Consider the following 27922-nt stretch of genomic DNA (forward strand, 5'->3'; position numbering starts at 1 on the left):
ATGCTGTCCCCATCCTCCTCTTGCGTCAGGCGATTGCTAGCAGCGCGAGGCTGAGGCTCTGTGTGGCACTCGCCCAGCACCCACTGTAGTTGACTTCACGGTTCCTAGAGTAGAGGGAAGGGTTTCCCCTCGCAGTGGGATCGAGTCCCGCAGGTGCGGGTGAACCTTCGCACCTGCTCAGTGCCACTCGGCCTCAGACAGGCGGTTTCACCTCGCTAGGCCTCAGTTTTCCTGCTAGTAAAGTGGGGGTGGGTGAAAGCCTTCCCTTCTTACAGGTGATAGTGATGTTCTCTGGCCGCACGCACAGGGGCGGGAGGGCCAGGAGGGGGCGTGGTCCCCACCCCAGGCTCCGCCCCAAGGCCCGCTTCCTCTCTAGGGCGGGCGGGACCCGGGCGTCCCGCTCAACGCGGGCAGCCCCCGGCCGCCACGCAATGTCCGCCGGCTGGTTCCGGCGCCGCTTTCTACCCGGGGGTCCGCTTCCCGAGCCGCAGCCACCGGGGCCGCGCTCCAGTCCGGTACCCTATCACCGGCCCCGCTTCCTGCGTGGCTCGGGCTCCAGCCCCGGTGCCACCGACTCCTCGCGCCGCTCGGACTCCCGGCCCGTGCGTTGCCCGGCGCGAGGCCGCACGCTGCCTTGGAACGCAGGCTACGCCGAGTGAGTGTCCCTGCCCCCGCGTCTCCTCCAGACCCCCTCCTTGATCTCGTTGGGCTCTCTGCTAACCTAGAAAACTGGCTTGAGTGTGGACACTCCCGCTAACCCCCTTCTTGTCCTCACCACGGGACTCTGACAACATTTCCTCCATTTCCCACTCTGGCATTTTCTTTAGGAGAAGATTGTAGGTCCCTGGAGGGCCATCACCCAACTGGACCCTCCTTTATTCTGGTCTTTTGAGATGTATGTCCCACCTCACACTTCACTCTGGGTTTGGCCTATGCTCTATGGAATAGGGTTGGGATAGAGATGAGACCCCAGCAACCCTGGACCTGCCCAGTGGCTATAAAGGGCCTGCACTGATTTTGACACTAGTGACAAAGCCAATGAACAGTCAGAAGACTTACATCATTGGGGCTGTGTAAAGTAACTGGCTTGCAGAGCAAGCATGAGGATCCGAGTTCGGGTCTCCAGCAACCTTGGGAAAAGCTGCATGTGGCGTTTGCGCCCGGTAATCTCAGTACTGGGGAGGTGGATGCGGGAAGAAGACACAGGACTTGTTGGTTAGGCAGCCTGGTTGAATCAGTGAGCCCCAGGCTTTGTAAGAGACTGACCTGTCTCAAAACACTAGGGTGGAGCACAATAGAGGAAGGCACTTGGCGGCCACCTCTGGTCTCTGCACACACACTCACAGTCACACAAAAGAACTTCAAAAAAGCCGGGCGGTGGTGGCACACGCCTTTAATCCCAGCACTCGGGAGGCAGAGGCAGGGGGATCTCTGTGAGTTCGAGGCCAGCCTGGTCTACAAGAGTTAGTTCCAGGACAGGCTCCAAAGCTACAGAGAAACCCTGTCTCGAAAAACCAAAAAAAAAAAAAAAAAAAAAAAAAAAAAGAACTTCAAAAAAGAAAAAGAAAGTTGTTGTCCCCGGTGGAGTCTCTGTACCACAGAGGCATAGATGAGACCCCACTGGTGATGTCTATGACCTCAGGATTATCAATGCTGAGAAATCTGAGTTCAATGAGGACCAGGCTGCTTGTGGGAAGCTGTGCATCCAGCGATGTGAGTTTGGGATTGAAGAAGAGTGGCTGACGGTGTGCCCAGAGGAGGTGAGTACTGCCCGCCCTGAACCCCACTTTCAGGATAGGGCCAGGAGGTGCTTGGTGGAGCCTGACAGTCCTTCCTATGCAGTTCCTGACAGGTCATTACTGGGCCCTGTTTGATGGGCATGGCGGACCTGCAGCAGCCATTTTGGCTGCTAACACCCTGCATTCCTGCCTGCGCCGGCAGCTGGAGGCTGTGGTAGAAGGCTTGCTGGCCTCCCAGCCCCCCATGCATCTCAGTGGCCGCTGCATCTGCTCCAGTGACCCCCAGTTTGTGGAGGAAAAGGGCATCCTGGCAGAAGATTTGGTGATTGGGGCCTTGGAGAGCGCCTTCCAGGAATGTGTGAGTGAGGCCTTTGGGGTATAACTGCATGCCATAGTCACCCAAGTTGTGTTTATTTGTTCTAATTGCCCACCTGTAGTGCTGTTGGCCCTCAGAGCAAACACTGGTTTCTCTTCCTATTTTGAATTACACTTCCCTTGTGTAAATTCTCTTTACATAGGAATTCAGGAGCCAAGCCTTTTTTTTTTCACCTGAGACAGGTTTCTCTGTGTGGTCTTTGGCTGTTCTGGAACTCACTCTGTAGACCAGGTGGGCTTCGAACTCACAGAGATCTTCTTGCCTCTGCCTCCTGAATGCTGGGATTAAAGGCGTGCACCACCACCACCCGGCTACTGGCCAAGCTTTTGAGCCGGGATTTGTGATTGTAATAAGGGGTGGGGGACTGAGATGGCTGACACTTCTGGCAGCAGCTGTGATGCCCTTGCTTTGCTCCAGGATGATGTGATTGGGAGAGAGCTGGAGGCCTCAGGCCAGGTGGGTGGCTGTACAGCCCTGGTGGCTGTGTCCCTGCAGGGGAAGCTGTATGTGGCCAATGCTGGGGATAGCAGGTGAGTGGAACCACGGAGGGCGGGGCAGGGTAGTGGGCAAGAGGGTACCTGAGGGAGCAGAGGCAGTGAAAGGTTTAGAAATGAGGGGGACTGGCTGACCATACATTTGTACTGGGCATAAGCCAAGTATGAGTGGACAGTGGTGCCAAGGCAGGAAGGGGCTACAGGGGCCATGCTAAAGGGCTACACCTTTACTCTCTAGGTCTTAAGCAGTCATGGAGGGATCAGCATGACCCCTGGTGGTTGGAGGGTGGCCGTGGGTGAGTATGGAAGCTGTTTCATAGACCTGTTCCCTTCCTCCAACGCGTGTAGAGCCATCTTGGTGCGGAGAGATGAGATACGGGTGCTGAGTTCTGAGTTCACCCCAGAAACTGAACGGCAGCGGATCCAGCAGCTGGTAGGCACTCTTGGCAGAGGGACCCCTCAACTCCCTGGGCTGAGGCCCACACGGGGCCCTGGGAAGGGAGCCTGATTTGAAATTGGCTTCCACACCCTAGGCCTTCATCTACCCTGAGCTTCTGGCTGGTGAGTTCACCCGACTGGAGTTTCCACGGCGGCTGAAGGGGGATGACTTAGGGCAGAAGGTTTTGTTCAGGGATCATCACATGAACGGCTGGTGAGCTGGGAGACAGGGTGGGAAAAGGTCCAGGCTCGCCTGGATGGCCTGAGGCAGTCCGGCTTGGGCAAGGTGGGCATGTGAAGGTGTGGTAGCTGGGTTGAGGATGGGAGAAGCTGCAGTAGGGTGTGGGCCTTTGGCTAATTCTAGGTCCCCTCCTGCAGGAGCTACAAACAGGTGGAAAAGTCTGACCTCAAGTATCCACTGATTCACGGACAGGGTAGGCAGGTCAGTGCCCCCTGCCCAAGATTCCCTCTTTAGTTGTTCCTTAAAGGTGGGAGCTCCAAGTCCCTTGCTTGTGGCTGTTAACCTGGTGTCTGTTCCCTCATGATGTTTCTCCCTTAGAAGCCACGTCCACTTCCCCTTTTGTGCTCAGCAGAGCCAGACACTGGGCATGTCTCAGCTCCTTACTGTCAGTGCATGCCTTCCTTTCCCCCAGGCTCGGTTACTAGGAACACTGGCTGTCTCCCGAGGCCTGGGAGACCATCAACTCAGAGTCCTGGACACCAACATCCAGCTCAAGCCCTTCCTGCTCTCCATCCCACAGGTGATAGAGCAATGTAGCCCATTCCAGGTTCCAACTGCCCACAAAGGGCAGAGAATGAACCTGGTAGGAACTGGGAAGGGAGCATTGGAGGATCTTCAGGCTTAACTTGCAGGTGACTGTGTTGGATGTGGACCAGCTGGCATTGCAAGAGGAGGATGTGGTTGTCATGGCAACTGATGGGCTCTGGGATGTCCTGTCCAACGAGCAGGTGGCACGGCTTGTGCGGAGCTTCCTCACTGGGAACCGAGAGGACCCACATAGGTACTGTAGCTGAGGGGGACCTGACTGGACCTGGGTTGGTCCAAGTAGCTACAGCTGCAAAGACAGTACTAACTCAAGGGAGGTGGCCTGATAAAGGTCTCAAGTGTCCCAAGGGAGAGGGGATATGAGCAAAAAAATTTAAGTCTAGTCTCATAATCTACTTTGTGGCCCTTTCAGGCTTGCTGATTGTCTTAAGGTTGCACCGCAAGGGGTCTTCTGGGTGTTCTATGTCTTGTGCACTGAGTTCTGGAGGGCTGGCTTTGGCCTTCTGCTCTATCCCCAAAGTACATCTGGTCTTTACAGGTTCTCAGAGTTGGCCAAAGTGCTGATACACAACACACAGGGGAAGGACGATGGTGCTACTGGAGAAGGGCAGGTGTCCTACGATGACGTCTCTGTGTTCGTGATTCCTTTGCACAGCCCAGGCCAAGGGAGTGGTGGCCACTGAGGCTTCAGATACTTGCACTCTATGACGTCTTCAGGACCAGCGCAGTCTGGACATAGTGGACATCCACTGTGGCTAAGAGTGGACCCTGTCTGACCTGTCCCCAACCACAGCTCAGTACTCTTGCTTTCTGCCTTAACTGTTTCAAAGACAGCAGTGAGTGTCGAGCCTAGCCTACCAGACTCTACCTTCTGCAATGGTTAACATTCCTTCTGGCAGCAACATATGGTGTCTGTTGGCTCCTCAGTAGCCTAAAGGGTTTAGGGTACTAAGATGCTTTGGGGAGCAGGCAGCAAACTCATTTGGTTCTTACCCATGAATGTCAGGTCATCCATTTAACCACCCATTAACATGGGTGCCTTCTTGAAATCTCTGGGCAGTCTTCACATCTGCTGCATCAACTATCTTAACTTTCTTTTTTTAAATATAGGGTCTCTATTATGTAGTTCCGACTGTTCTGGAACTTGTTATGTAGACCAGGTTGGTCTTGAACTCACAGAGATCACTTGCCTCTGCCTCCTGAGCGCTGGCATGCACCACTATGCCTGGCTGGACCAGCCATCTTGAAGATAGCTCGTGAGACCAGTTCTGGTCCTGTCCTGCTCTCTACTCATGAAGGGCACACGTCCCAGATAAAGTTGGAAGAGCAAAACCAGGGTGAGAAGCTTCCAGAGTTGGCTATGCCAATTGTCACTGCCTGGAGCCTGGCTGCCAGTCTGGTTGCTTTTCACCAGTCCCCAGGCCTACCCTATATCTATGCCAACAGTGTCTGTTCTGTTTCCCCAGATCTTATGCCAAGTACATCTACTTCTCAGCTATCCAGTTCTTGTTTCTAACCCAAGTTTAGTCACCTAGCATTGTCCCCACCCCCTCTGCTGCTCTCACCCTGCCCAGCCTCCAAGGATTCACTCACCTCTACCCCCAGCATTGGCCACCTGTAGCTTTCCTTGCAGGAACTCAGCCAGTCTCTGGTATTAAATGTTTGTATGTAAAAGAGCCCTTGTGAATTATGAATTGCTCACACAGCTTTGGTCGACACATCTTGCCACTTCTTGTGGCCTCTCAGTGGATTCCTTTTAGTTCTACCATGCAAGCTTATGTATAATCAGGACTTGTTGCCCATGCTCAGATCCCTCATTGTTGCTAGAGAATGAAAAGGCATTTTATACCTGTGAACTCTGGATTATAGGTGCCAGAAGGGCTGCCTTCCCACTCTTGTTTTGCAAGAGTTTCACTATAAGCCTTGGCAATCCTAAAACTGTTTGTAGTCTCTAGAGGCTTCTGCCTCCAGAGTGACTGGTTTCTCACTATGTAGGCCAGGCTGGTCTGAAACTTAGGTAGCCTGAGTTGGCCTGTCTCACCCTCTCCCTCAGTCTAAATACTGAGATTACAGGTGCAGACCATTACCAGATTCCTCACTTATTTCTGAGTGACCTGGTGCTTCACATTTTGAGTTAGTAAGGGTTTTATATAAGGCTGCTTAATGAAACTTCACTCATCTTCCCCTAAGACTTTCCAGTCCAGGCTGGGTGGTGGTGGTGTATGCCTTGAATTGCAGTACTTGGGAAGCAAGAGGATCTCTGTGAGTTCAAGGCCAGCCTGGTCTACAAATTGAGTTCCAAGACAGCAGGGAAGCCAGGTAGTGGTAGTATATGCCTGTAATCTCAGCACTCAGGAGGCGGAGGCAGGTGGATCTCTGAGTTTGAGGCCAGCCTGGTCTACAGAGCTATCTCCAAGACAGGTTCCAAAGCAACACAAACCCTGTCTCAAAAAAATAACAAAGACAGCAGGGCTGTTCTGTTACAGAGAAACCCTGTCTCAATAAACCAAACCAAATTCTGTCTCCATCTAAAACTTACTGAGGTTCAGAATTATCTGTTGAAATACAGTAGCCATTACATGAGCTTTACCTGACTCCTAATATCACAACCAAGGGGCTTCAGGTAACACACAGCTCTAGACTGCAGGTTACAAAACTTGTGTAGTTAACTTGCCTGGGATGCTCAGACCCATTTCCTCATCTTAGATTTCATTTCCTGTATATTATCCAAGGAAGACAAGACAGCCATACTGGCATTTCCCACTTCCTGTGTAACACACAAACAGACCCTCAACTGCCCCACCCCCTGAGCCTGACAGGTAGCTGGCAGATGCTGGTATCACTGTCACTGTATAAGGCTGCTGAATTGGCTTCCTCTTTCTTTAGTACATCCCTCCACATCCTCTCAGCAAAGTGCAGGCAACATCCTGTGCCTGCCTCTTGCCCACACCAACTGCTGAGCCAGCTCGCCCCCACAACCTATGTCTGTTCCTCTTGTTCACACACTACAAGGGATTGGGCATATCAGGTCTCTACATTGCAAAGATGTTGGAGTAGCTGCCGCAGTGGGCTTTCATTACATTTGTGAGTTTTGTGTGCACATGCCATGATGTGTGGCAATCTTACGGACAAGTTTCAGGAAGTGGCTTCTACCATGGGATCGATCTGGGGACTGAACTCAGGTTGTCATGCTTATGTGGTAAGGACTTTCAGTTACTGATCCATCTTGCTGGATACTTGCTGGCTTTGAGGGGTCTTTTAGAGTAGACTAAGTAGGAGACCCTGGTCAACTAAACCAAGCCATTTTCTTCCAAAGTAGCAAGCCAGAATTTTACCTATTCTGGTTCAGTCAGGGAAGCAGAAAGCAGGTCAAGTGACAACGATTCCCAATGTATTACCCAAGCAGGTGGCTCACCAGGCAGCCAGCTGATCCTGCCAAATGCAATGATCACTTCCCATCAATCAGGGCCCTAGGATGCCAATCTGGTCAAAGTTTGAGGTAAACAGTGCAAGGCAGATAGTGAGGAGGTCTCTGAAGAACAGGGTTGGTCAGGCTCACCTCCTCCAGTCATTCATTACTGGCCCTGTGGTAATTTAATTGGAGTCTGAGGTTAAGGGATGGGCCCAAGGGGCTCCTGTGGCTCACAGGCCTGAAGGAAGCCCAACAGTTCACACAACACTGCAGGCAGTGCCACCTGAGCCAGAACACTCAAACAGTGCATCCCTTCTGATGTGAAGCAGGCAAATCATGTCACAGAAACTCAAGAGACTGTAAGCCATAAAATTCTGTTTAAGACTGGTAACATGGCAAAAAAAAAAAAAGGTTTCTGTTAAGTACAAAAGGGACATAAAATTGTATATACAGTAGGGTAACAACTATGTAAACACATCAGAGTCTATGCACACAGATATCTAGAAGAACGTTTAACATCAAGATTAACAGTGGTACCATTTGGGTGGCAAATTGGTTCTTAAAAATCCCCCAATTTTCCTTCATAAGCAGTTTATTGTCAGTTACAATGGAGAACAACTCATTAAAAAATACCCCAGTGGCTGGTGGTTGAACAGTGTCAGTTGTCACACACAGAGCAGTGGCTCTGGCTGATTTTCCAGAGGACAGTTACTATATCCCAGGGGTACACCCCCAAACTGCCGACTCTGCTTTCTCCCTCTTGCTTACCCTGTGACAACATACAGTATTATCAGTTCCAGTTGCATCTTCTCCTACCAATTCAGAACTCAGCTCTGCTGCCACAGGGCCCAGCAGTGGCTGTGAGGCAGTATGTCTTCCAAGAGCACGGTGCCTCAGCTTCGGATTCTCCTGAACTCAGTTTTCCTGCGGCCAGGCAGGCTGCTCTTTCTTAACTCTTTCAGGTTATGCAGTCTTACTAATCCATGGTTACAGACATTTGCTCTCAACAGTTTATCTAAACATGGACTCAGATTCTGAAGGTAGGCAGTAATAACTCGGATCACCTGTTCCTATAGTCTGTCCTTTCTGGAAAGGCAGGACTGCTCAGCAACACTTAGACTTCAGTGAAGATAGCCGCCTTTTCAGTTGGAATAACAAGTCAAAAAGTAATTGCTCAAAAAATAGCATTAGTGATTTGAAGTCTATGTCTGCTCCTGAACAGAAACAGTGATAGCCTGATTGACACCTAGCAGCTGGGTACTCATGGGCAAATCATAGCTGATTAGGTCTTGATTTCTGGATCTGCAGGGGTACTGCTTGCCTAAATGTTTGCTGTGGACATACTGGGAAGAAAAGGTCAGTCGCGGCTCTTCTCAGTTTCTCAGAGGAACAGGCAATGATGTAGACAAACAGGTGAGAAGTCCTGACAAACTAAAACACTGTGGCTCTAGCACCCTGTCCCCAAATGCCACAAGCCAGGCACAGAAGCCATGCAAAAGTGACTGTCACACATATACAGGTGCAGACAGAGCATAATCAGGCAAAAAAGATGCTAATACTGTAGAGAGGGCCCCGAAGTGTGGCTTGAAGAGCACGGGAGTCATCCCAAGGCTCTTACTTAGCTGCCATGGAACAGCAAACACTAGAAGCTCTGCTTCATGTTGTCTCCCTAAGGTTAACAGAGAAGACTAACACTTGTGGCGAACACCACCCACAAATAGTCTTTTTTAGCTGCAGGGTTCCCTCTCCTGATGAACTCTTGATAAGCTAGACGAGAGAGATAGTAGGCATATCACATACTTATGTGCATGTTTGCACAAATGTATTTAAGTGGACACGCACACTGTGCTCAAATACAAACAGATCAAGGGTCATATATAAAAAGGCTAAATATAACATATAACACAGGCCTAGAGCCAGCTCTTGGGTAAGAGCTGGGGAAGAGGGATATCATCTGCTGACTATGTACACAATTTATGGTGGGCAGGGAAGGAAGGCATCAGTGTAAACAACTCAGACTCATTCCACAATACTGGCCCACAGGAAAACGTGATGTGACTCAGGTACAAAAATAAACTACTACCTTGCTTTTGTACAAGCCCAGCTTGGTAGAATCCCCACGAAAAGAATGAGAGACTGTCTGGATGGGGAATTGCACCAGGTGGCTAAAGCTCTCAGCTCTCAGAATTTACATTTACCTGCTACTACTCCCTTCCCTCCCTTTCATAATCTTGGGCCTTTTGTTAGCCAACATCTAAGCCCAAGACCTGCCCCACAGGAATACTGTAAAGCCTCCTGACAAACAAGGTCCTTCTCTATTTGTCCCTTTCTTTCTTTGACTCAAAGGTATATGAAGACTTATTTTTGTAAATATTTGGCACCTACGAAACATGATGGTTGTGGAATAATGCCACAATTACACAGGGAGACCCAGTAACAAGACATGCAGGGTGAGGGCAAGGGGTGCTGAGCTGCCCTAGCATCTCAAAACCAGAACTGTGGCTTCCCATGCATTTTGGGGTGGGAGAAGATGTGCGGAGATTGGTGACATCACTGGCTCTTCAACAGCAAATATATTCAAAACTGAAGGGGCCCAAGGGCCCCACTGTAACTTATTTCTAAGTAATCACCCTCTGAAGAGCTCGGTGCAGCTGCAGCACCAAGAGTCCTTTGGAAGGTGCTCAGCAAAGCAATTCTTTAGAGCGATGGACAGCACATCCCTGGGAAGGCCATGTGGAAAGATGTTCTCCAGTCCAGTCAATCCCTCTGTCATCTCAGTCACCTCTGACTTTCCTGTTGGCCGCCCTCACTGTACAAATAGCCGAGCAGTGTCAGGATCAGTCATCAATGGTGGGCAACCAGAAGGCCTGGAAGGAGAACACAAATGAGCTTCTTAAAAAGCTAGGCTTCTCACTATGGAAGGTTGTTCCTCCCCACCTCACAGCATCAAGGTACCCAACCCCAGTGGTGTGAAGAATTGGTCTGGTGGCCCTTTCTCCTGATCAAACTATTGTCTCTATGGAGCCAGAGACACTCTAAAAGTTGGTTCTGTTTACTTCCAACATCCACTCCTGTGAGTAACCTGGTCTTACAGGTAATCTCAAGGTGGCCTCAATCATACCCTTTCCTCCCAGAATCTGAGAAGAAGGTTTGAATGAGATGGTTTTGCTGCCTTTCGGGGCTAGGTGACTTTTTGGTTTTACATGATCTCTAACTCACTATTTAAGCCCTTCCAAATGTTTAGATTATAGGTGTGCACCAACATGTCCAGCTTAAATTAGTTTCAAAACTCCTGAAAGAATGCACCTATAAAATGTTGGTCAGAATATTTTAAGGAGAAAAAAAAAACCTAAGTAGCTTAGGCCTAAAACCTAGGGTCAGAGCAAAAACTGTTCTGCAAATCTTTAGAAAGCACAGATAATCCCATCTTACTGGAAGAGGAATAATCATGAAAAGACCAGCCTAGTCAGGTATATCATGACGTGGTGGTACAACAGGGAAGCCACCACTTCTGAAACGTGAACTTGTACTATGTAGATGGGAACACAGCTTGCTGCCTGAGGCACCCACACCCCAAATCAAAGGATCATAATGGAAAACATCTCTTACTGTTTACATACCATGTTGGAACAGGCGCTGGCAAAGGTCATGAACTTGGGGTTGAACTGCAAACAGGTAATGGGACCCGTGTGTTTACCATCCAATACAGCTACTTTTATACCACTCTCTCCATTCCAGACATGGATCTTGCCATCTTCTGAACCTAAAGAGAATGATGGAGACAATAACACTTCAAGAGGCAAATCAAGACAGATGAGAACAAGATAGATTGAGATCTAGAAAGTTTCAGGACATCCCTCAGCAGAAACTGAGAGGACAATGGCGGAAGGACACTGGGAATTATCTTGACCTAATTATTGTTCCTTTTTCTTTAGGGACTTAGTTTTGTCAAATAGCTCAGATAATTTTGAATTCTGTACGTAGCCCAAGTCAGCCTCAAACTCCTAACTTTCCTTCCTCTGCCTTCCAGTAACAGCACCCAAGTGTTAACAATTGGAGTAGCTATGCAGGGGTGCTTTACTATTCCTTTGCCATCTTCCCCTCATGCCTTTGCATTCTCATCTAGAAAGGGGGATAAATACCATTAGCCTGCCAACACCTCACCAACAAGACTACTGAAGATTACACAAGTTACCAATACAACACAGTCATGCTTTTTTAAGAGCTTAATTCTGAAGCCCATGAAGGGAAAACCAGCACATTGCCAGTTCCAATAAAGAACCCATGTCAGTGTGATGGCATACCCTGGAGATGATTGGGAGATGGAGAATCAGAAATCCAATGTAAGCTCTGACTATATATAGCATGTTCAAGTTTAGAAGGGTTATATATAAACAAGACCATGGGGGGCGGGGAAGAAAAATGAACAAACAAGCAAGCGAAGCCAGAGAGAAGGCTCAGAAGGTAAAGGTGGCCTGCCAGGAAGTCTGGTGACATGAGTCTAACCAATGGAACTCAAATGGTGGAAGGAGAAAACTGACTCCCCAAAGAAGTTCTCTGACCTCCACATACATGGCACTGCATGTATGCTAGCATACACAGTAAAGGGAACTACGAAGTCTGAAGGTGCTGTACAAGAATCTGAAAACATCTATTGAACAGCATTTTTTACTTTGCTTGATAACATAAACAAGTACAGAGGAATAATGAGGAAAATAAAATCAGCTCACCAATCATAATAAATTGTGAATCTGGAGTAAATGAAGCTTCGAGCGTAACAGCTTTGCTGTTAGCATACCCCTGAAACAAAAGAGAATGGTTCTCATTATAGGGCCAGTGATAAAAACAACTGCATAGAAACACCAACCCAACACACAAGCCCCTTTCCACTAAAGGTCTTTGAATGTGCAGTGTCACAAAGACCAAATGTAACTGCTATTCCACATAAAACACTCCCAACCTTAACTCCATATTTAGTGGGGAGGGTACAAAAACCCCTGTTTATTGTTATTAACAATTATACTTGAAAAGCAAACTTAGGGCACTTTGTAAAAGGTGAACGACTCCAATACAAAGGAGGTAAAGTTCATGTGCAGGAAGAAAACATAAGCCCATGTCCCATCACTGAGTCAATGACAACCATTATCTCCACAATCCAGCTAACAGCGTTCCCAGCCCAGGCCTTATGAGCAAAGCTGTCAGCTCACCCCAAATGTGTGCATCACCACACCCTTGAATGCATCAATAAGACGGATGAAGCTGCCATTGGTAGAAATGAGTATGAGTTTGCCATCATTGCTGAACTTAAGTCCTGTCCACTCACAAGTCCGATCATACTGCATCTTAAAGGTTGCAAATGGTCCCTGCAAAACACAAAAATAGCAGTTCCCAGGCTCCACACACATCAATACTTCCTTAAGTAGAACTTCTTTTCTATCCATTTAGATTCTTTGTAAGTGGGCAAGCTCTGCCACTCTCTGTTACCCAGTACTTGCCTCCTCCACCACAGAAAGGCTGTGTTTTTAGACAGGGTCTCACTGTGTAGACCAGGTTGGCCTCATAGAGATCCACCTGCATCTGCTCTGGAGTGCAGAGTTGGAATCAAAGGTGTGTACCACCATGCCTGGCCTAAAAAAGGTTCTCACACTCCAACTTGCCCTTAAATTTTCTGCAACCTTAATATAGCTCAAGGACTCAAAGATTTACCTTATCAAAAGAACGAAGGTCATAAAGTTTGACCATTTCTGAGTTGACACCTGCAGCAAAAATTAACCCTTCTGGATCAAAGGAACAAACTGGTTTGCCCTGTAGATGCATGAGACCCTAAGAGAAAAGAAGATAAGTTAATGAATGAAGGAGTCCACCACTCAATCATGGACTTTTTCCATGAAAACTAAGGAAGGAATAGGAACTGCACCCAGCTACCTATAAAACATTAGAAGAAAAGAAACAAAACTGACTGAAATGTAAAAAGTCATTTTATGATGCATTTCCAATCAGCCTTAACTCTACAATATTAAAGAGTTCAAAGAGAAACAAAGCCCTTGAGGCTAAAGGGTCTAGGCAGTTGCTCAAGCACTAAGCCACATTATAATGCAATCTGCTCTGGAGTAGATCTGCTTATCTGAGAAAAGATTTTGCTGCCACCTAAGAAGACTCTGGGATCCCAAAATGGAACCACTGTTGTCTCCCTTAGCTGAGAGGGAGAGCTGATAATGCTTTCCACAGAAAATGCTCAAAAATATAACTGTGAGGTACCATTACCTGGCAGTTAGGAGACCGGAGATCCCAGAGTCGAATGGTCTTATCAAGAGACCCAGAAATGAAAGTGTCATCCACAGGTGACATGGACAAGGCCACCACCCTGCAATGTATCAAGATAAATAGGAGTTGAAGCAAAATATGAGTAAAAATTGGATGTGAACTCTAAACCATTCTGCCTGCCTACATATAACCTGCTTTCCCAAGACTACCATCTTAGGAAGCACACGCAAACTTATCTGAGGCAACCAAAAGCAATAGTATAATGTAAAAAAAAAAAAAAAAAAAAAAAAAAAAAAAAAAAACCAACCTAAACCTTCTGTATTTAAAAAAAAAAGCATGGTCTCAAGCTGAAGCTATACAGTTCAGTGGTAGTATTAAAAACAAAATATGAAATTCTATTGACAATCAAAAGCACAGTGATATACTATTTCACAACATCAATGGCTGTCATAAAGGGACTGCTCAGTACTGGTGAAGAGGAGCATGGTGGAAAATTAGAACCCCTGTATACACCACTGATGAAATATGGGGTACAGGTGTTCTACAAATGCCCTTTTCAGGCCAGGTGTGGTGGTGCTTGAGAGGTAGAGAGAGGCAGGTGGACCTGAGTTCAATGCTAGTCTGGTCTATATAGTGAGTTCCAAGCCAGTTCCAAGTCTGATCCTCTGACCCCACCACAAAAAATCAAAACTAAAAACCAACCATACATTTTCTGGAAAGACTCAGAAATTCCATTCCTAGGTATATATACTTTAGCAAACTGAAAATATCTACACTAAAACGTACACATTTTTACAGTAGCATTTGGAACGGGAATAACCCAAATGCTCACTAATTAACAAATCAACAGGATTGGGCTAGCTATATAACATGACTCAATATTATTTGAGAACAAAAAGAAACCAAGTGCTAATTCATATAACAACAGGGACAACCTTTGGAAACATCATGTTACATGAAAAAAGACAAACACAAAAGGCCGCATGATATCTGACACCATTTATACGAAATGTCTAGAGATAGCTCTTAGATGACTGGCTGCTAATAGGAATAGAGTTTCTCTCAGGGAGATGAAAATATTCTGGAATTATAGTAGCAGTGCTTGCTCAACTACATACATACATACATACAATCATGAAATTGTGTTTCTTATTTTGAGATAGGGTTTCATGTAGCCCAGGCTGCCATAGCAATATAACAGAGAGCAGAATGTATATAGGCACACATTTTGTCACACTGTCTAGCTTAAAAGTTCACAAGGTCTAAGTTGATACAAAAGGCTCTGTACTGGCTGGGCGGTGGTGGCACACGCCTTTAATCCCAGCACTCGGGAGGCAGAGGCAGGCGGATCTCTGTGAGTTCGAGGCCAGCCTGGTTAGTGCCAGGACAGGCTCCAAAGGTACAGAGAAACCCTGTCTTGAAAAACTAAAAAAAAAAAAAAAAGGCTCTGTGCTGATAAGTACAGGGAACATAAGAACTAAAACCCTGGCCCTAGGAAACTTACCTGCCAATTCACACTGTGCCAACACACTAGAGCCAAAGTGAATAAAGGCCCATCCTTTGGCTTACACAGTAACTGACACTTTCTGTCTTCAGCAGCTCAGAAATACCCTGCCTGCTTCTAAGTGCAACTTCTTTACTGATTTCCCCTCTTAGGGGGAAGGAGTTTGAGACAGGGTATTAATATGTATCCCAGGATGACCTTTAATTTACTATGTATCCAAGCAGGCCTCCAATTTGTAACGTTCTCCTAGCTCAGCCTCTATAGCACTAGAATTACAAGGACATACCACCATGCTCAGCCAGAAGCACATTTTCCCCCCTGCTTTTTGAGATAGGGTCTCTCTATGTAGTCCTAGTTGTCTTGGAGCTTGCTATGTACACCACCAGGCTGGCCTGGAACTCACAGAGATCTGCCTGTCTCTGCCTCCTGAGTGTTAGGATTAAAGGCATGCTCCACCATGTCCAGCAGAAGTACCACTTCCAACAGGCAGCTCTCAGTCATCTCTCCTGTCATCCTTCAGGCATGACATGGCCCTCTTGAAATCAGGGCAGCTGTGACTACTACTGTGGAACCCTCAAAAGACCCTGATCCCTTCCAAGGACATATAAGGAGTTAACAATTACGTGGAAGAGAAGAGAAATGGGTATAGCTGCCATTTAAGTTGCCCATGCTCCTATAAACAACTAGAATAAAAACTTACCGGTTCACAAAGTTAAGACTTGGGGGGAATAATTTCTTTGGCCTATTACTGGTTTCCTACTCTGGGGTGAATAGACAGATGTCTTTTTACACATCTCAGCAAAAGTGACATAATACCTGTCAGGGCACTCTACCATCTATATTAATATATACGCCTTTAATCCCAGCACTTGGGAGGCAGATAGGCAGATCTCTATGAGTTTGAGCCCAACCTGGCTCTAGGGCATTCCAGGCCACATAGTAAGACCTTGTCTCAAAGAGACAGACAGACAGACAGACAGACAGACAGAACAAAGAAAAAAAGGAGAGGGCTGGAGTGTTGTGGAATAATCTTTTTGTACACTGTGAAGAAGTGTCACTCAGATTGGCTTACTAAAAAACTAAATGGCCAATAGCTAGACAGGATTTTTGGGGGAAGAGACTACTGGGAAGAAGAAAGGTGGTGTCACTAGTCAGACAGAAAGGAAGCTGCATAGGCATTACAGAGTAAAGGTAATAAAGCCGTGAGACAAAAAGCAGATGTATAAAAATGGGTTAATTTAAGTTGTAAGAGCTAGTTAGTAACAAGCCTAAGCTACTGGCTGAGCTTTTATAATAAATAATAAGTTTCTATATTGTTATTTGGGAGTTGGCAGGTGAGACAAAAATAAAAGTCCATTTACAAATGGCGCCATGGAGAGATGGCTCAGTGGTTAAGAACACTTCCAGAGGTCCTGGGTTCAATTCCCAGCACCCACATGGTAGTGCACACCACCTGTAACTGTAGTCCCATGGGATCTGATGCCCTCTTCTGGAATGCAGACATGTATGTAGACACAACAACCATATACATAAAATACATAAATAAATAAGTCTTAAAAAACAAACAACAAAAAACTTCCTTCACATCATAAGGAACATGTAGAAGCTAATTCAAATGTTGGCCTCTGTAGTGGAAGGTCTTATAAATGCATATAGTTCTTTTGTTAAGCACACACACGGATTCTTATATGGCAAGTATGCTCTTGCATTGAGCTACATCTAACCCTCTCCTTAATTATATTTATTTTTGGCAAGAAGAACTGAATATAGAGCCACATACATGCTAAGCATGTACTCAGCCACTAAACTATATACTCCAGAAAGTCCTCAAACTCACCAGAGATCCCCCTGCCTCTACCTCCTGAGTGTTTGGATGAAAGTGTACACCACCACCGTCTGGCTCCTTACTTAAAATTTTAGTAAATCATGTAGTTAGTTATCTCTGAAACTCATCTTCTGCTTCCATAACCTCAATAAACCAAGAAGTGACTGAGTTCAGTTAACAAGATGAAGAGGAAGGCTGAACAGCAGTAAGGAAAGCTGGATTCACTAAGAAAACATCTCCCTTCTCTTCCATTTTCTGAGTCACCTGAGGGATATACTAGTGAGTCTTACCTTTTGCTGTGTCCAGGAAAATATCTGATGTATTTGTTGTCATGCAACGACAAGTAACGAATAGTATCTGTAAGAAAACAAACAAGGGATGACATTTTACTATTTAAATGAAATTTACGTTGCATTTTCATTTTTGAAAAGACAAAGTCTAAGCACTTACTACATCCTATTACCTAAGCAAATTACAGATAGCTAAAGAGGAACAACTTTTCTCTCAAAAAAAGAGTACACACACAGATTCATACAACTCAAAAGCCAAGTTTTCAGTTCACAGCATTTATACCAACATTTAATATCACTATTTTGGGGCCCAGATGTACAATTCAATGGTAATGTGCTTGCCTAGTGTATGGGAATCTCAATAGTCCAATCTGCAGCACTGGGTTAGGGGCGGGAGACTCAGAGAAAACTACATTTAAGAAAAATAATTGTTTTCCTACCAATCTTTAGATTCTTCATAATTTAAAATTCTATCTATCCTATATAAATATTTTTTGGCAAGGAAAAAAATCACTAGCTATAGACTAATTTTAGTGTCTGCAAAGTGATAAATCATACATTGAGTATCAGGACTGCAAATCAGAGGGCTATATAGTGAATTTGAAAATAGTGCATCTATACATCAGATCTGTCAAAGAAAAGACAGAAAGAGAGGAAAAGAAAGAATTCTATCTAGAAAAGTAAACAATAGGGATTAGAGGGATGGCTCAGCCGTTTAGAGCACTTAGCTTCCATTCCCAGAACCCACATGGTAGATCACAACTGTCTGTATTCCAGGATCTGACATCCTCTTCTAACCTCCCTGGGCACCAGACACATACGTGATACATAGATATACATACAAGTAAACCACTCATACACATTTAAAAAAGAAAGAAGGAAAGAAAGAAAAAGGAGAGTATGTTGACAGCAGAATGAAGTGAGGTTGGGTATGCACTAGGCAAGTGCATAGTGCTTGCCTAGCATGGTACAGTTAGTGAAACCCTGTCTCAAAAACCAAACTGAAATGTCAATGAAAACAAAAACAAAAAAATAGGAAGAGAAACAAGTGGTTGCTGAGAAACAGATGATAAACATGACACCAAATACAGGAAGGACAAAACATATCATAAAGGCTAACAGAAGATAAGAGGTTCAAGGCAAGTGTGACTGCACACCTTTAATCCCAGCACTCTGGAGGCAGAGGCAGGTGGATTCCTGTGAGTTCCTGACCAGCATGGCCTATAAAGCGAATTTCAGGACAGCCAGGGATGTTACACAGAGAAACCCTGTCTCAAAAAACAAAACAAAGAGAAAAGAATCAGGAGCTCCAAAGTATCAAGTGGCTTATAAAGGTGTTTTGTTGTTGTTGTTTGTTTTGTTTTTCAGGGTCTCATTCTATACTCAATGTTGGCTTAGAACCCATTATATAGCCCAGGCTAGCCTCAAAACTAACAGCAAGTCTCCAGCCTCAGGCTCCCAAATGCTTGGATTACTGTACACACTTGGCTTGCAGGGATGCAGTCTGAGAAAAGGGCATTTACCCTAAGAGGGAGAAAAAGGAATCCTTTCTATAGGATCAATAACAGAATTCAGCATGGCTTATTTGAACAACTCCAAGTCTCTCAAATGATAACCATAAAGCATTTCTGGTTATTCAAGTGCTAGAAACTACTCACCTGCCCTAAGAGAAGAGATCCCTTCCCCATTACCTGGACTCCTAGAGACGAGCAGGGCTTTGCCATCTTCTCCACCCCACTTGGTAGCTGGTGCGCTGTTCCTGGCAAGGCAGTGGCCTGTACAGTTATCTCCTGTACCGGGTGGTATCATAGACCCTCAAACTGTACAAACTACTACCTCAGCCTGGAATCAGGCAAAAGAGAACGAAGCACTGGAGGAACTCTGCAGGACGCACACGAGGCAGGAAAGGCAACATCCCCACAGCAGAGGCCTGGCAGCAAAGCTGCAAGTGCCACACACCTGCCTCATCTCGTACCATATTTGGAGAATCATTTAATCACTCAGAAAAGTAGCCCAACAAAAGAAATACACCAGTTATTTAGATATAACTAACCATCCATCCATACATCCAACCATCCACCCTCAAGATCTTAGTAATTATTCTTATCCAAAAGCATCAACAGCATTGCCTATTTAGAAAACTACTTCTGAAACACATGAAAAATAGAAATTAGATATGTACTAAAATCAAGTTTAGGTAAAGAAGTCTCATTAAAGAAAGACTTCTGCTCATTTGCTTTGAGACATACTAAAATAGCAATTTAAGTAATCCTTGCTGAATGGCCGGGCATGGTGGTGCTTGCCTTTAGTCTTAGCACTGAGTAGGATTCCTTTGAGTTTAAGGTCAATCTGGTCTATATACAGAGTACCAGGACAGGGCTACACAGTGAAAGTGTGTCTCAAAATAGGGAGGGAGGCAAAAGAAATTATTCTGTGATCAAGAGAACATACTGCACTTGCAGAGCACTTGAGCTCAGTTCCCCAGAACCCATGCCAGACAGTTAATAACAACCTGTAATTCCACCTCCGGGATCTGACACCTTCTGGTCTCTGTGGGCACCTGCATTCACATGTGCACACAGCACTTCCATGTACATACACACTTGATCAAAAATAAACCTTAAGAAAAAAGACCTAGATGCCAGAGAGATGATGGCTCAGTGCTTGCTGCTCTTCCAGAGGACCTGAATGTAGTTCCTAGCACTCACAACACATGGGAACCCGATGCCCTCTTTTGTCCCAAAGGTACTGGCAGACACCCATACACATAAATAAAAATAAATCTAACTGTGCCCACCACAGTGGCACAGACCTATAATTCCAATACTCAGGTGTATGAAGCAGGAATATCATCGATCAAGGGCAACCTGAATTACAGTGATACTATCTCTGTACTAAGAAATCTTACTGCAAAAAGCAAATCAGTAAACCAGTACCAATAAGGCTAAAATAAGATGTGATAGTTCAACGACTGAGACAGTTTGACAATTTTGGAATTTATTCCATGGGAAATCAATCAAAAGCAAAGACTATTTATTAAAAAGAAAGTTTCAACTCTTCAAAAAATTACTTAAAAAAAAAAGTATTCCTGGAATCAAAGACCACAAAGATCATCACACTATTCTTTTGACATAGACCATAGAAGAGCTAAACTCTTCTAATTTCCCCTAAACTAGCACAGTTGAATGATTTGTAAGGCTTTTTGCTTGTTGTTTTTAAGAAAGGTTCTAGCTACAAATGCTAAACTGCCCTGAGTGCTGGGATGCTTCTACTATTTTTCCTCCCAAGACAGGGTTTCTCTGTGTAACAGTCCTCACTGTCCTTGAACTCCCTTAGTAGACCAGGCTGGCCTTGAACTCAGAGATCTGCAGGAGTGCTGCAATTAAAGGCATGTGACACCACCAACTGGCTGCTTCTACTACTTTTAATCTCATGCACTGGCAAACTTTCTAGTTTGCCTTTAGAGTATTTGCAAATTTTGTTTTATTCTCCCTCAGTTAGAAATGTAAGTTATCTTTATACCAACCACCTGCCTTTTTTTTATTTTTAGTTTTTGGAGATAAGGTTTCACTACATAGTCCAGGCTAGCCTTTCCGCTAGCCTCAGACCCCCAAGTGATGTGATAGAGAGGTAACATGTCAGTCACACCTGGCTTAATCCACATAAACATTCTGAATGGAAAGGCCCAGTAGTTTACTAATTGCTATGTGTCAAGTATGTCTTCCTTTCATTTTTTCTAAGTATTCTTTCAAGTTTCAAGGAGTATAAATCATAAAATATAATTAGTTACTTCCTACTTTTCCTACTCCCCATTGTAAAGCAGACATTTTCATATTCTGTTCCAAGTCTTTCCAAAGTGCAGTGGCTCGCTTCCAGCATCATTTCACTTCTAAAGACGTACGTAATCAGCACTACTAACATTAGAGGAAATATTTAAATCAACTATAACCAAAGCGCAAATTCTCAAGTACTTCAAAGGAACCATGACTGTGACCTCCTAAAAAGGCTTGCTTACCGTCTATTTTGTTAGAGCTGTAAACGACCGTGTTAGCTGCATGAGTGTATCTGATGAGGTCCACACCATACTTCTTACTGTACAGGGTTCTCTTTGGTCTGATGAGCAAACAGAGGGAAAAACAGAAACCATCAGAATCCAGCATCACAAACACTGGAGCACTTGACGGATATGGCAGGGACAAGCATTATTAGGAGACTCAACTCAGGTCTTCTGTAAGTGTAGTCAAACTCTTCACAACCAAGCCACCTCTCCAGCCACAAAAACCCATCTCTTGAGTGTAATTGTTTCAATAATAGTCTTTCACTTGTGAACACAAGGTCCAAGTTAGAAACTAAAAATAAATATAGAGTATAAATTCAATTTCTTTACCACACAATATTCAAAAGAAAGGGGGGGGGGTTAAGGCAGGATCTCACACAGCCTCCAAGGCCCTAGGTAGTTGATGGCCTTGAACTCATGATTTTCCTGCCTGGGCTTCTCCAGCGCTAGAATTACAAGAGTGGGCCACAACACCTGGCTTCAAATGTAAACTGAGATTATTATTTATTTGAGAAAAAGGTATACAAAATATCACAAATCATGACTTACAACAGAGGGACATGAGAGTAACTAAAAGTCAGTAAATTTTCCTAAGAATTCATTCAGAAAGCACTTTCTTTTTCTTTTTTTGAGACAGGGTTTCTCCGTGTAACAGCCCTGGCTGTCCTGGAACTCAGAGACCCACCTGCCTCTGCCTCCTGAGTTCTGGGACTAAAGGTGTACTCTAACACCACCTTGCAGAAAGCACTTTCTTAAAGGCAATGATCTATCAAAATTGAAACCAGATGTAACACTGTTATCTTCCTAGTATCACTAACTCTTGAAGATGCACAACTTCCCTATATGGAGGTAAAAAGTTCTGGCTGAGCCTTCTAGAAAACAGGCAAATCTAACTCTCCCCAGAAAAATTAAGTCATGGTTCCTTTTTCTTTTCTTTTTAAAATGATTTATTTTTATTTTATGTACACTGGTGTTTTGCCTACATGTGTGTCTGTATGAGGGTATAAGACCCTCTGCAACTGAAGTTACATACAGTTGTGAGTTGCCATGTGGGCGCTGGGAATTGACCATGTGGGTCCTCTGAAAGACAAGCCAGTGCTCTTAACCACTGAGCATCTCTCCAGCCCAGTTCCTTTTTCTTTTATGTAAAAGTACGTGTCTCCAACACCAAAGTTCCAAACTATGTGTTAAAGTCCCTTAATGCAAACCTTGATGATTTAATAAAAGAGTCTCAGGGGGCTGGAGAGATGGCTCAATAGTTAAGAGCACTGGCTGCTTGCTCTTCCAGAGGTCCTGAGTTCAATTCCCAGCAACCAAATGGTGGCTCACAGATCTCTAGGGGGATCTGATGCCATCTCTTGGCATAAAAGCATACATGCAGTTAAAATACTCATACATAAATGAAAAAAATTCAGAAAAACCTATAACCAAAATGTTTGTCACATGTGCTGCTTAAATTATAATTTTTTTTAAACCCAAATACCTCTAGAAAACAAAATTTGAATGTTAGAATTCTCCACAAGAAATCAGGTCAGAAAATAAGAAAACCTTTAACATGTTTTACATTTATGTCTAGAAGAATTTTAAATCAGACATGATGGCTCACATCTGTAATTGCAGCCAGAATTTGAAAGGCTGCAGCAGGAGGATCACAACAAATTCAAGGCCAGTTTAAACTACAAAATGAGACCCGTCTCAAAAACAAAAAGGAAAAAGAAATCAAGCTCCTGTAGTAATATTTGAATTTATGCAAAAGAATGTTTACCTTCTCGATATAAAATTATTTTGGAACCAGTGGGTTAAGCAATCAAGTGATCCAGGCTGCCTACAAGTCAATCATTTGCATTTTCAACTGTTAAAAGTCATTGAGGGTGAGGCCTTCTGTCTCATGAAACCCATTCCAAAGAGAGTTCTTCAAATTGTAGTATACTTCCTATATGTCTGCCTTTTGTGAAATAAAATACTACCAGATCCAATCTACTGTCTGGAGCGTTTGGGAACTAATGATTAAGTAAGGTTGAGAATGTACCTACACAAAGGTTGATGACTTTGCATTTATCAGAAATCCTAGTACTTCAGCCCATCTAGGGATATGGTTCAATCACAGAGGGCTTATCTAGCATGCATGGGGTCCTGGATTCTAACTTCAACACTGCAACTAAACAAAGACAAAGGCGTAAAGCATGTGGTATAAAAAAGATAAAAAAGATTGGTTCCACTAAGATAAGGCCTATATGTCTTAAATCTAAAAAACACTGAGATTTGTTCTTTTTTTTTTTTTGGTTTTTTGAGACAGGGTTTCTCTGTGGCTTTGGAGCCTGTCCTGGAACTAGCTCTGTAGACCAGGCTGGTCTTGAACTCACAGAGATCCGCCTGCCTTTGCCTTCCTGCTGGGATTAAAGGCGTGCGCCACCATCGCCCGGCTGAGATTTGTTCTTAATGAAAGAACACTATTTCTTTATTTCAGTTCTATTATGAAAGTCAGAGCCTAAATTACCATTGCATGTGTCTTTTCATGCACCTTTTTTTTTTTGCAAGTATTTTGGCAAGCTCCTTCTTTAGAACTATGATTCTGGCTGCAAAGTATGAACAAAAAAAATGACAGTAAAGCCAGGTGGTGTGTGGGGTGGGGTGGTGAACATCTATAATCAAGCACTTGGAGAAGGATTAGGAGTGTTTTTTTTAAATTTATTTATTTATTGTGTGTACAACATTCTGCTTCCCACACACCAGAAGAGGGCGCCAGATGGTTGTGAGCCATCATGTGGTTGCTGGGAATTGAACTCAGGACCTCTGGAAGAGCAGTCAGTGCTCTTAACCTGAGCCATCTCTCCAGCCCCAAGGATTAGGAGTTTAAGGCCAGCCTTGGATACATCGAAAGTTGGAAGGTAGCCTGGGTTACATGAAACTGTGTGTGTGTGTGTATGTACACATAATTAAAATAAAATTTAAAAATCAAAATGTTTTAGATAATTTGTATTGCCAGCCACACGCAATATTCCCTTATATTCTTTCAAGTTGAAATATAACTCAAGGGATGAACTGCATTATGTTTAAGTGGACAGAAACAAAGCAACAGCAACAAAAAAATCCTCAAAATCTCTTTTTGGGCTAAAAACAACTGCCATCAAGCCCACCTGAGTTCAATCCCCAGTACTCATTTGATAGAAGGAAAACACCAAATCCTTCAAGCTGTCCTCTGATGTATACCGCACAGCAAGCTCACACACAATAACAAATGTACAAAAAGAAAAATTGTATGAAAAACTACTTTTGATACAAAAGAAAAATGTAAAAAGAAAACATTCTTTTAAGCCAAACATTATTGGCTCAGACTTGTAATCCTAGCACATAGGCGGCTGAGGCAGGAGAATTGCTGTTTGAAGCCAGCCAGCAGCACTATGGTCACACACTGAGTTCCAAATGTTGAGATTGTTGGATTATTCTTCTAAAATACATTGTTAGATCTATTTTATGTATACGAATGTTTTGCCTGCATCTGTATATGTGCGTGCTGTGTACTTCTAATATCTGTGGAGGTCAGAAGAGAGTATCAGATCCCCTGGAACTGAAGCTGAATGTAGTTGTGAGCTTCCAAGTGGGTTCTCTGCAAGATTAGCATGTGCTCTTAACCCTGAGCCATCTCTCTAGCTCCTGGATCCTCTTTTCAAACATATTTTCTAACAAGTATTGTTTTTGTTTTTTTTTTCTTTAAAGACTTACTTTATTTTTATAATGTATAGGTCTTTGCCTGTAAGTATGTCTGTGTATCACATGTGTTCCTGGTATCAGGGAAGTTAGAAGCACGGGTCAGATCTCTTGGAACTAGAGTTACAGATAATTGTGAACCTCCAAGCTGGAGTTGGAAACTGACCCCAGATCCTCTTTAAGAGCAGCAAGCATACTCTTAAGGATCTCTCCGGCTCCTTATTTTCTTTTTTTGAGACAGGCTCTTGCTATTCAGTTCAGGCTGCATTCCAATATTCCCACCCCCAGTCTCCCAAGTGCTGGAATCACAGGCACTACTGAGCAAGAAAGTTCTTTGGAACATTGTAACTTTCTATTAAGTCTGTAGTCATGTAAAAGGTTTTATGCATGAATAAACTATATTACAGTCTTAGCATTTTATTCCTTTCAATAAGGAATATGCACTTCCATTTCAGCTTTTGGGGGTAAGATTCTAATCTATGTACTGAACTATAAACATGTCAAGCAAACCAACTTCAAATAACTTCTAGCTCCCAACTTTAAATTCTACCAGCTCTTCCAAACAAATTCTATTGGTCAGAGCAGGGTAAAAAAAAAAAAATCAATGCACTAAAATGAACATCAATTCAAACAACTATCTGTCCAGCTAGCAATTCCCTCATCTCCAGGACCACCACTGAAGGGAACTCTTCCCCACAGCAGGCCAGTCCAGAGACAGTTACATAATACTTTGTTATAGCCCCAGTGAGGAAAAACATCATAGACAGCTCAGTCTACAACACAGCCTTACTTTAGATGAACTAAGAGAGGCAAGTTCCAAAAGAAAACTGTCTGTTATTTGAAAAAATAAACAAAAGGAACAACTTCAAAATCATAGGTAACTTTAACAAGATGTTAAAAACAGTAGCTATTAAATTAAACCAAACATCTGCTTAGGAAATGTTGGCTAAAGTTGACAAGGAACGTCAAATTTAGCCTAAAACTAGTTTCTGCTACAAATGAGGTCGCTGCTTATCAAGGACTTGGACTCAAACAGGGGTAAGACTAGGCAGACAATGTCTCCCCCGACTCAGGCTATGAAAAAGGCAAAGTGCTCTGCTCAGCAAAGATACATAACCGTAGTATCCTTGTCCGCGGAAGTTCTCCAATATGTGACTCCCATAACCAGATCCAGAATTTTGTTAATCCCAAGCAAACCATACACTGGCGGGATTTTTGGACTGTTTTGAGTCTCGCCTACGAAGCCCAGAACTCAGAATCTGCCTGTTTCTGTCGCCCAAAAGCTGAGATTGCTGGCTGGGCCGCCACACCCGGGGAAACTTTTTTCTTTTGTAACGCAAAAGGAAACACTAAATTGTTCAGAATGCTTTCTTTGTTTTAAAGGGAGCTCACATTCTGACCAGAATGGGGCGGCCAAGTTCGCATGAGTCTGGCAAAGAAAAGTTTCCGGGAGGCTGTTTAACAAGTTAACTGTAAGCAAGCGTGGGCATCGGGACAGGCAAAGGGCTGCACGCTCACACAGTCACAATCGATAAATCCTGACAGCTAAAAACTGCACCTCGCGGGGACTGCTGGCAGAAAGGCCGCGCGGGAAGCGGAGGGGCAGGGACGGGCGCGGTGCCAGGGCTGAATCCAGGTCACCGCGGTGAGGGCAGAGAGCCGGCGCCGCTGCTGGGCAGAGCGGCTCCTACGGTTCTGCACCGAGCTCAAAGCCGAGCCGCACCTCCTGACAGTCGAAAGCGGCGGAAAAGGCCGCCGTTCTGGTCGCCGGGTGCACGGACGCGGCGTTTAAAGGTCAAGGTCAAGGTGGGGTTTGGCGAGCTACCGGGAAGCGCGCTCGGGAGAAACCGGAGACACATGCAATAGCAAGGCTGGTGTTACTACGACCACCATCGTCTTAGAGAAAGGAAAGAGCTCCTGCAGCACCGCAGGATGGAGGCGGAGTGAGCGACAGGCTGGGGGGCCTCAGGCGGGGACCAGCGACGGAGGGGAGGAGGGGGGCACTCGGAGCCCGGCCCGCGGCCCCCGCCACACTCACTTGCCCTCCTGGCAGTCATACAGCACGATGGAGTCATCGTCGCTGCTGGAGATGACCGTCTCCCCATTGGGACTGAAGTCGAAGCAGTTGATCTTGTCCGAGTTCTCGCGGAACACCTTGGCGACGCGGAAGCTCCTCAGCACGCTGTCGGTCAGCTTCATGGCGGCGGCGGCGGCTGCTGCTGCTGGAGGCAGCCGCGGCGGCGCAGGGCCGGGGCGGGGCCGAGAGGCGAGCGAGCGGGCGGGCTGCTCAGGGCCAACCCTAGCGGTGCGGGCGCTGCGCTGGCGGCTAGCGGGAGGGCGGCTGACAGTCGGGCCGCAGCGTCGTCCTCCTCAGGGCACGCTCTCGCGTCGGGATGACGGGACCTCGCTGACCGTTCTTCTCCGCAGTCACCTCAGGGCCAACCGGCGCTGTGCCGGCTCATTGTGTTCGCCATCTTGAAGGGAGAAGCAAAATCAGAGGGCGAGGAGCCTCGGCCGCGACGAACGCCGGGAAAGGGGGCGGGTCGGGAACGGAGGCGCGAGCCGAGAAGGCGGGGAGATGACGTCAGCGGGGCGGGCGCACATTTCCGCGGCCCGGGATCGCGGCTCGCGGGTGTGCAGGGGGAGGTTTGCGGGCGTGGAGCGGAAAAGCCTTTCCTGAGGGCGGGAAAGTTGAGGTCGCCTCGGGACTGGTGCCTTTGTGAGTGCTACCAGGGAGAGTCAGGTATCCCTGGGGCGGCAGGTACTAGCGGAGACCGCCCCGCGTGGCCTGTTCGTGGGGTGACTCAGGGGAACCCATCACTGAGGGGCTTGACCACAACACCACCAATCCAGGAGACCTCCATTTGTTATTTTAATGAAGTACAATTTACACAATTCTAGTGGGTGACCTTTTATTTTCAATTGGATATATGCCCAGAATCTATGTCACAGCTTTCTTTAAATCCTTCGTCAGAGTCAAAGCGCATGAAGATAGCTAACTTCAGGTGCGGACGGAGGGGGAGCCTAA

General features: G+C 45.4%; 2 protein-coding genes across 3 annotated transcripts; one reads left to right on the forward strand and one right to left on the reverse strand.

The window, feature by feature from the left end:
• Positions 1-353: 353 nt before the first annotated feature.
• Positions 354-5512, forward strand: Ppm1m (protein phosphatase, Mg2+/Mn2+ dependent 1M). Of its 2 annotated transcripts, none has more exons than XM_075964783.1 (10): positions 354-655; positions 1643-1760; positions 1843-2097; positions 2533-2645; positions 2958-3042; positions 3143-3261; positions 3426-3489; positions 3701-3808; positions 3921-4069; positions 4373-5512. In XM_075964783.1, the coding sequence occupies exons 1-10, from the start codon at positions 432-434 to the stop codon at positions 4515-4517; spliced, it is 1380 nt and encodes a 459-aa protein (XP_075820898.1). In that variant the 5' UTR covers positions 354-431; the 3' UTR covers positions 4518-5512. The 2 variants fall into 2 exon arrangements, with proteins under 2 accessions (XP_075820898.1, XP_075820899.1); XM_075964784.1 differs by lacking the exon at positions 354-655 and adding an exon at positions 811-949 and having other exon boundaries at positions 4373-4654.
• A 2092-nt stretch (positions 5513-7604) lies between these two features.
• Wdr82 (WD repeat domain 82) lies at positions 7605-27264 on the reverse strand. Its single transcript, XM_075964786.1, has 9 exons — positions 26933-27264; positions 21145-21242; positions 17130-17196; positions 13511-13610; positions 12953-13069; positions 12454-12609; positions 11977-12046; positions 10867-11009; positions 7605-10113 (listed from the first exon to the last, which is right to left on the reverse strand). The coding sequence occupies exons 1-9, from the start codon at positions 27091-27093 to the stop codon at positions 10084-10086; spliced, it is 942 nt and encodes a 313-aa protein (XP_075820901.1). The 5' UTR covers positions 27094-27264; the 3' UTR covers positions 7605-10083.
• Between the last annotated feature and the right edge of the window lie 658 nt (positions 27265-27922).

This window comes from Microtus pennsylvanicus, chromosome 3 (assembly GCF_037038515.1).
Source record: "Microtus pennsylvanicus isolate mMicPen1 chromosome 3, mMicPen1.hap1, whole genome shotgun sequence".
Classification (NCBI taxonomy): Eukaryota; Metazoa; Chordata; class Mammalia; order Rodentia; family Cricetidae; genus Microtus; species Microtus pennsylvanicus.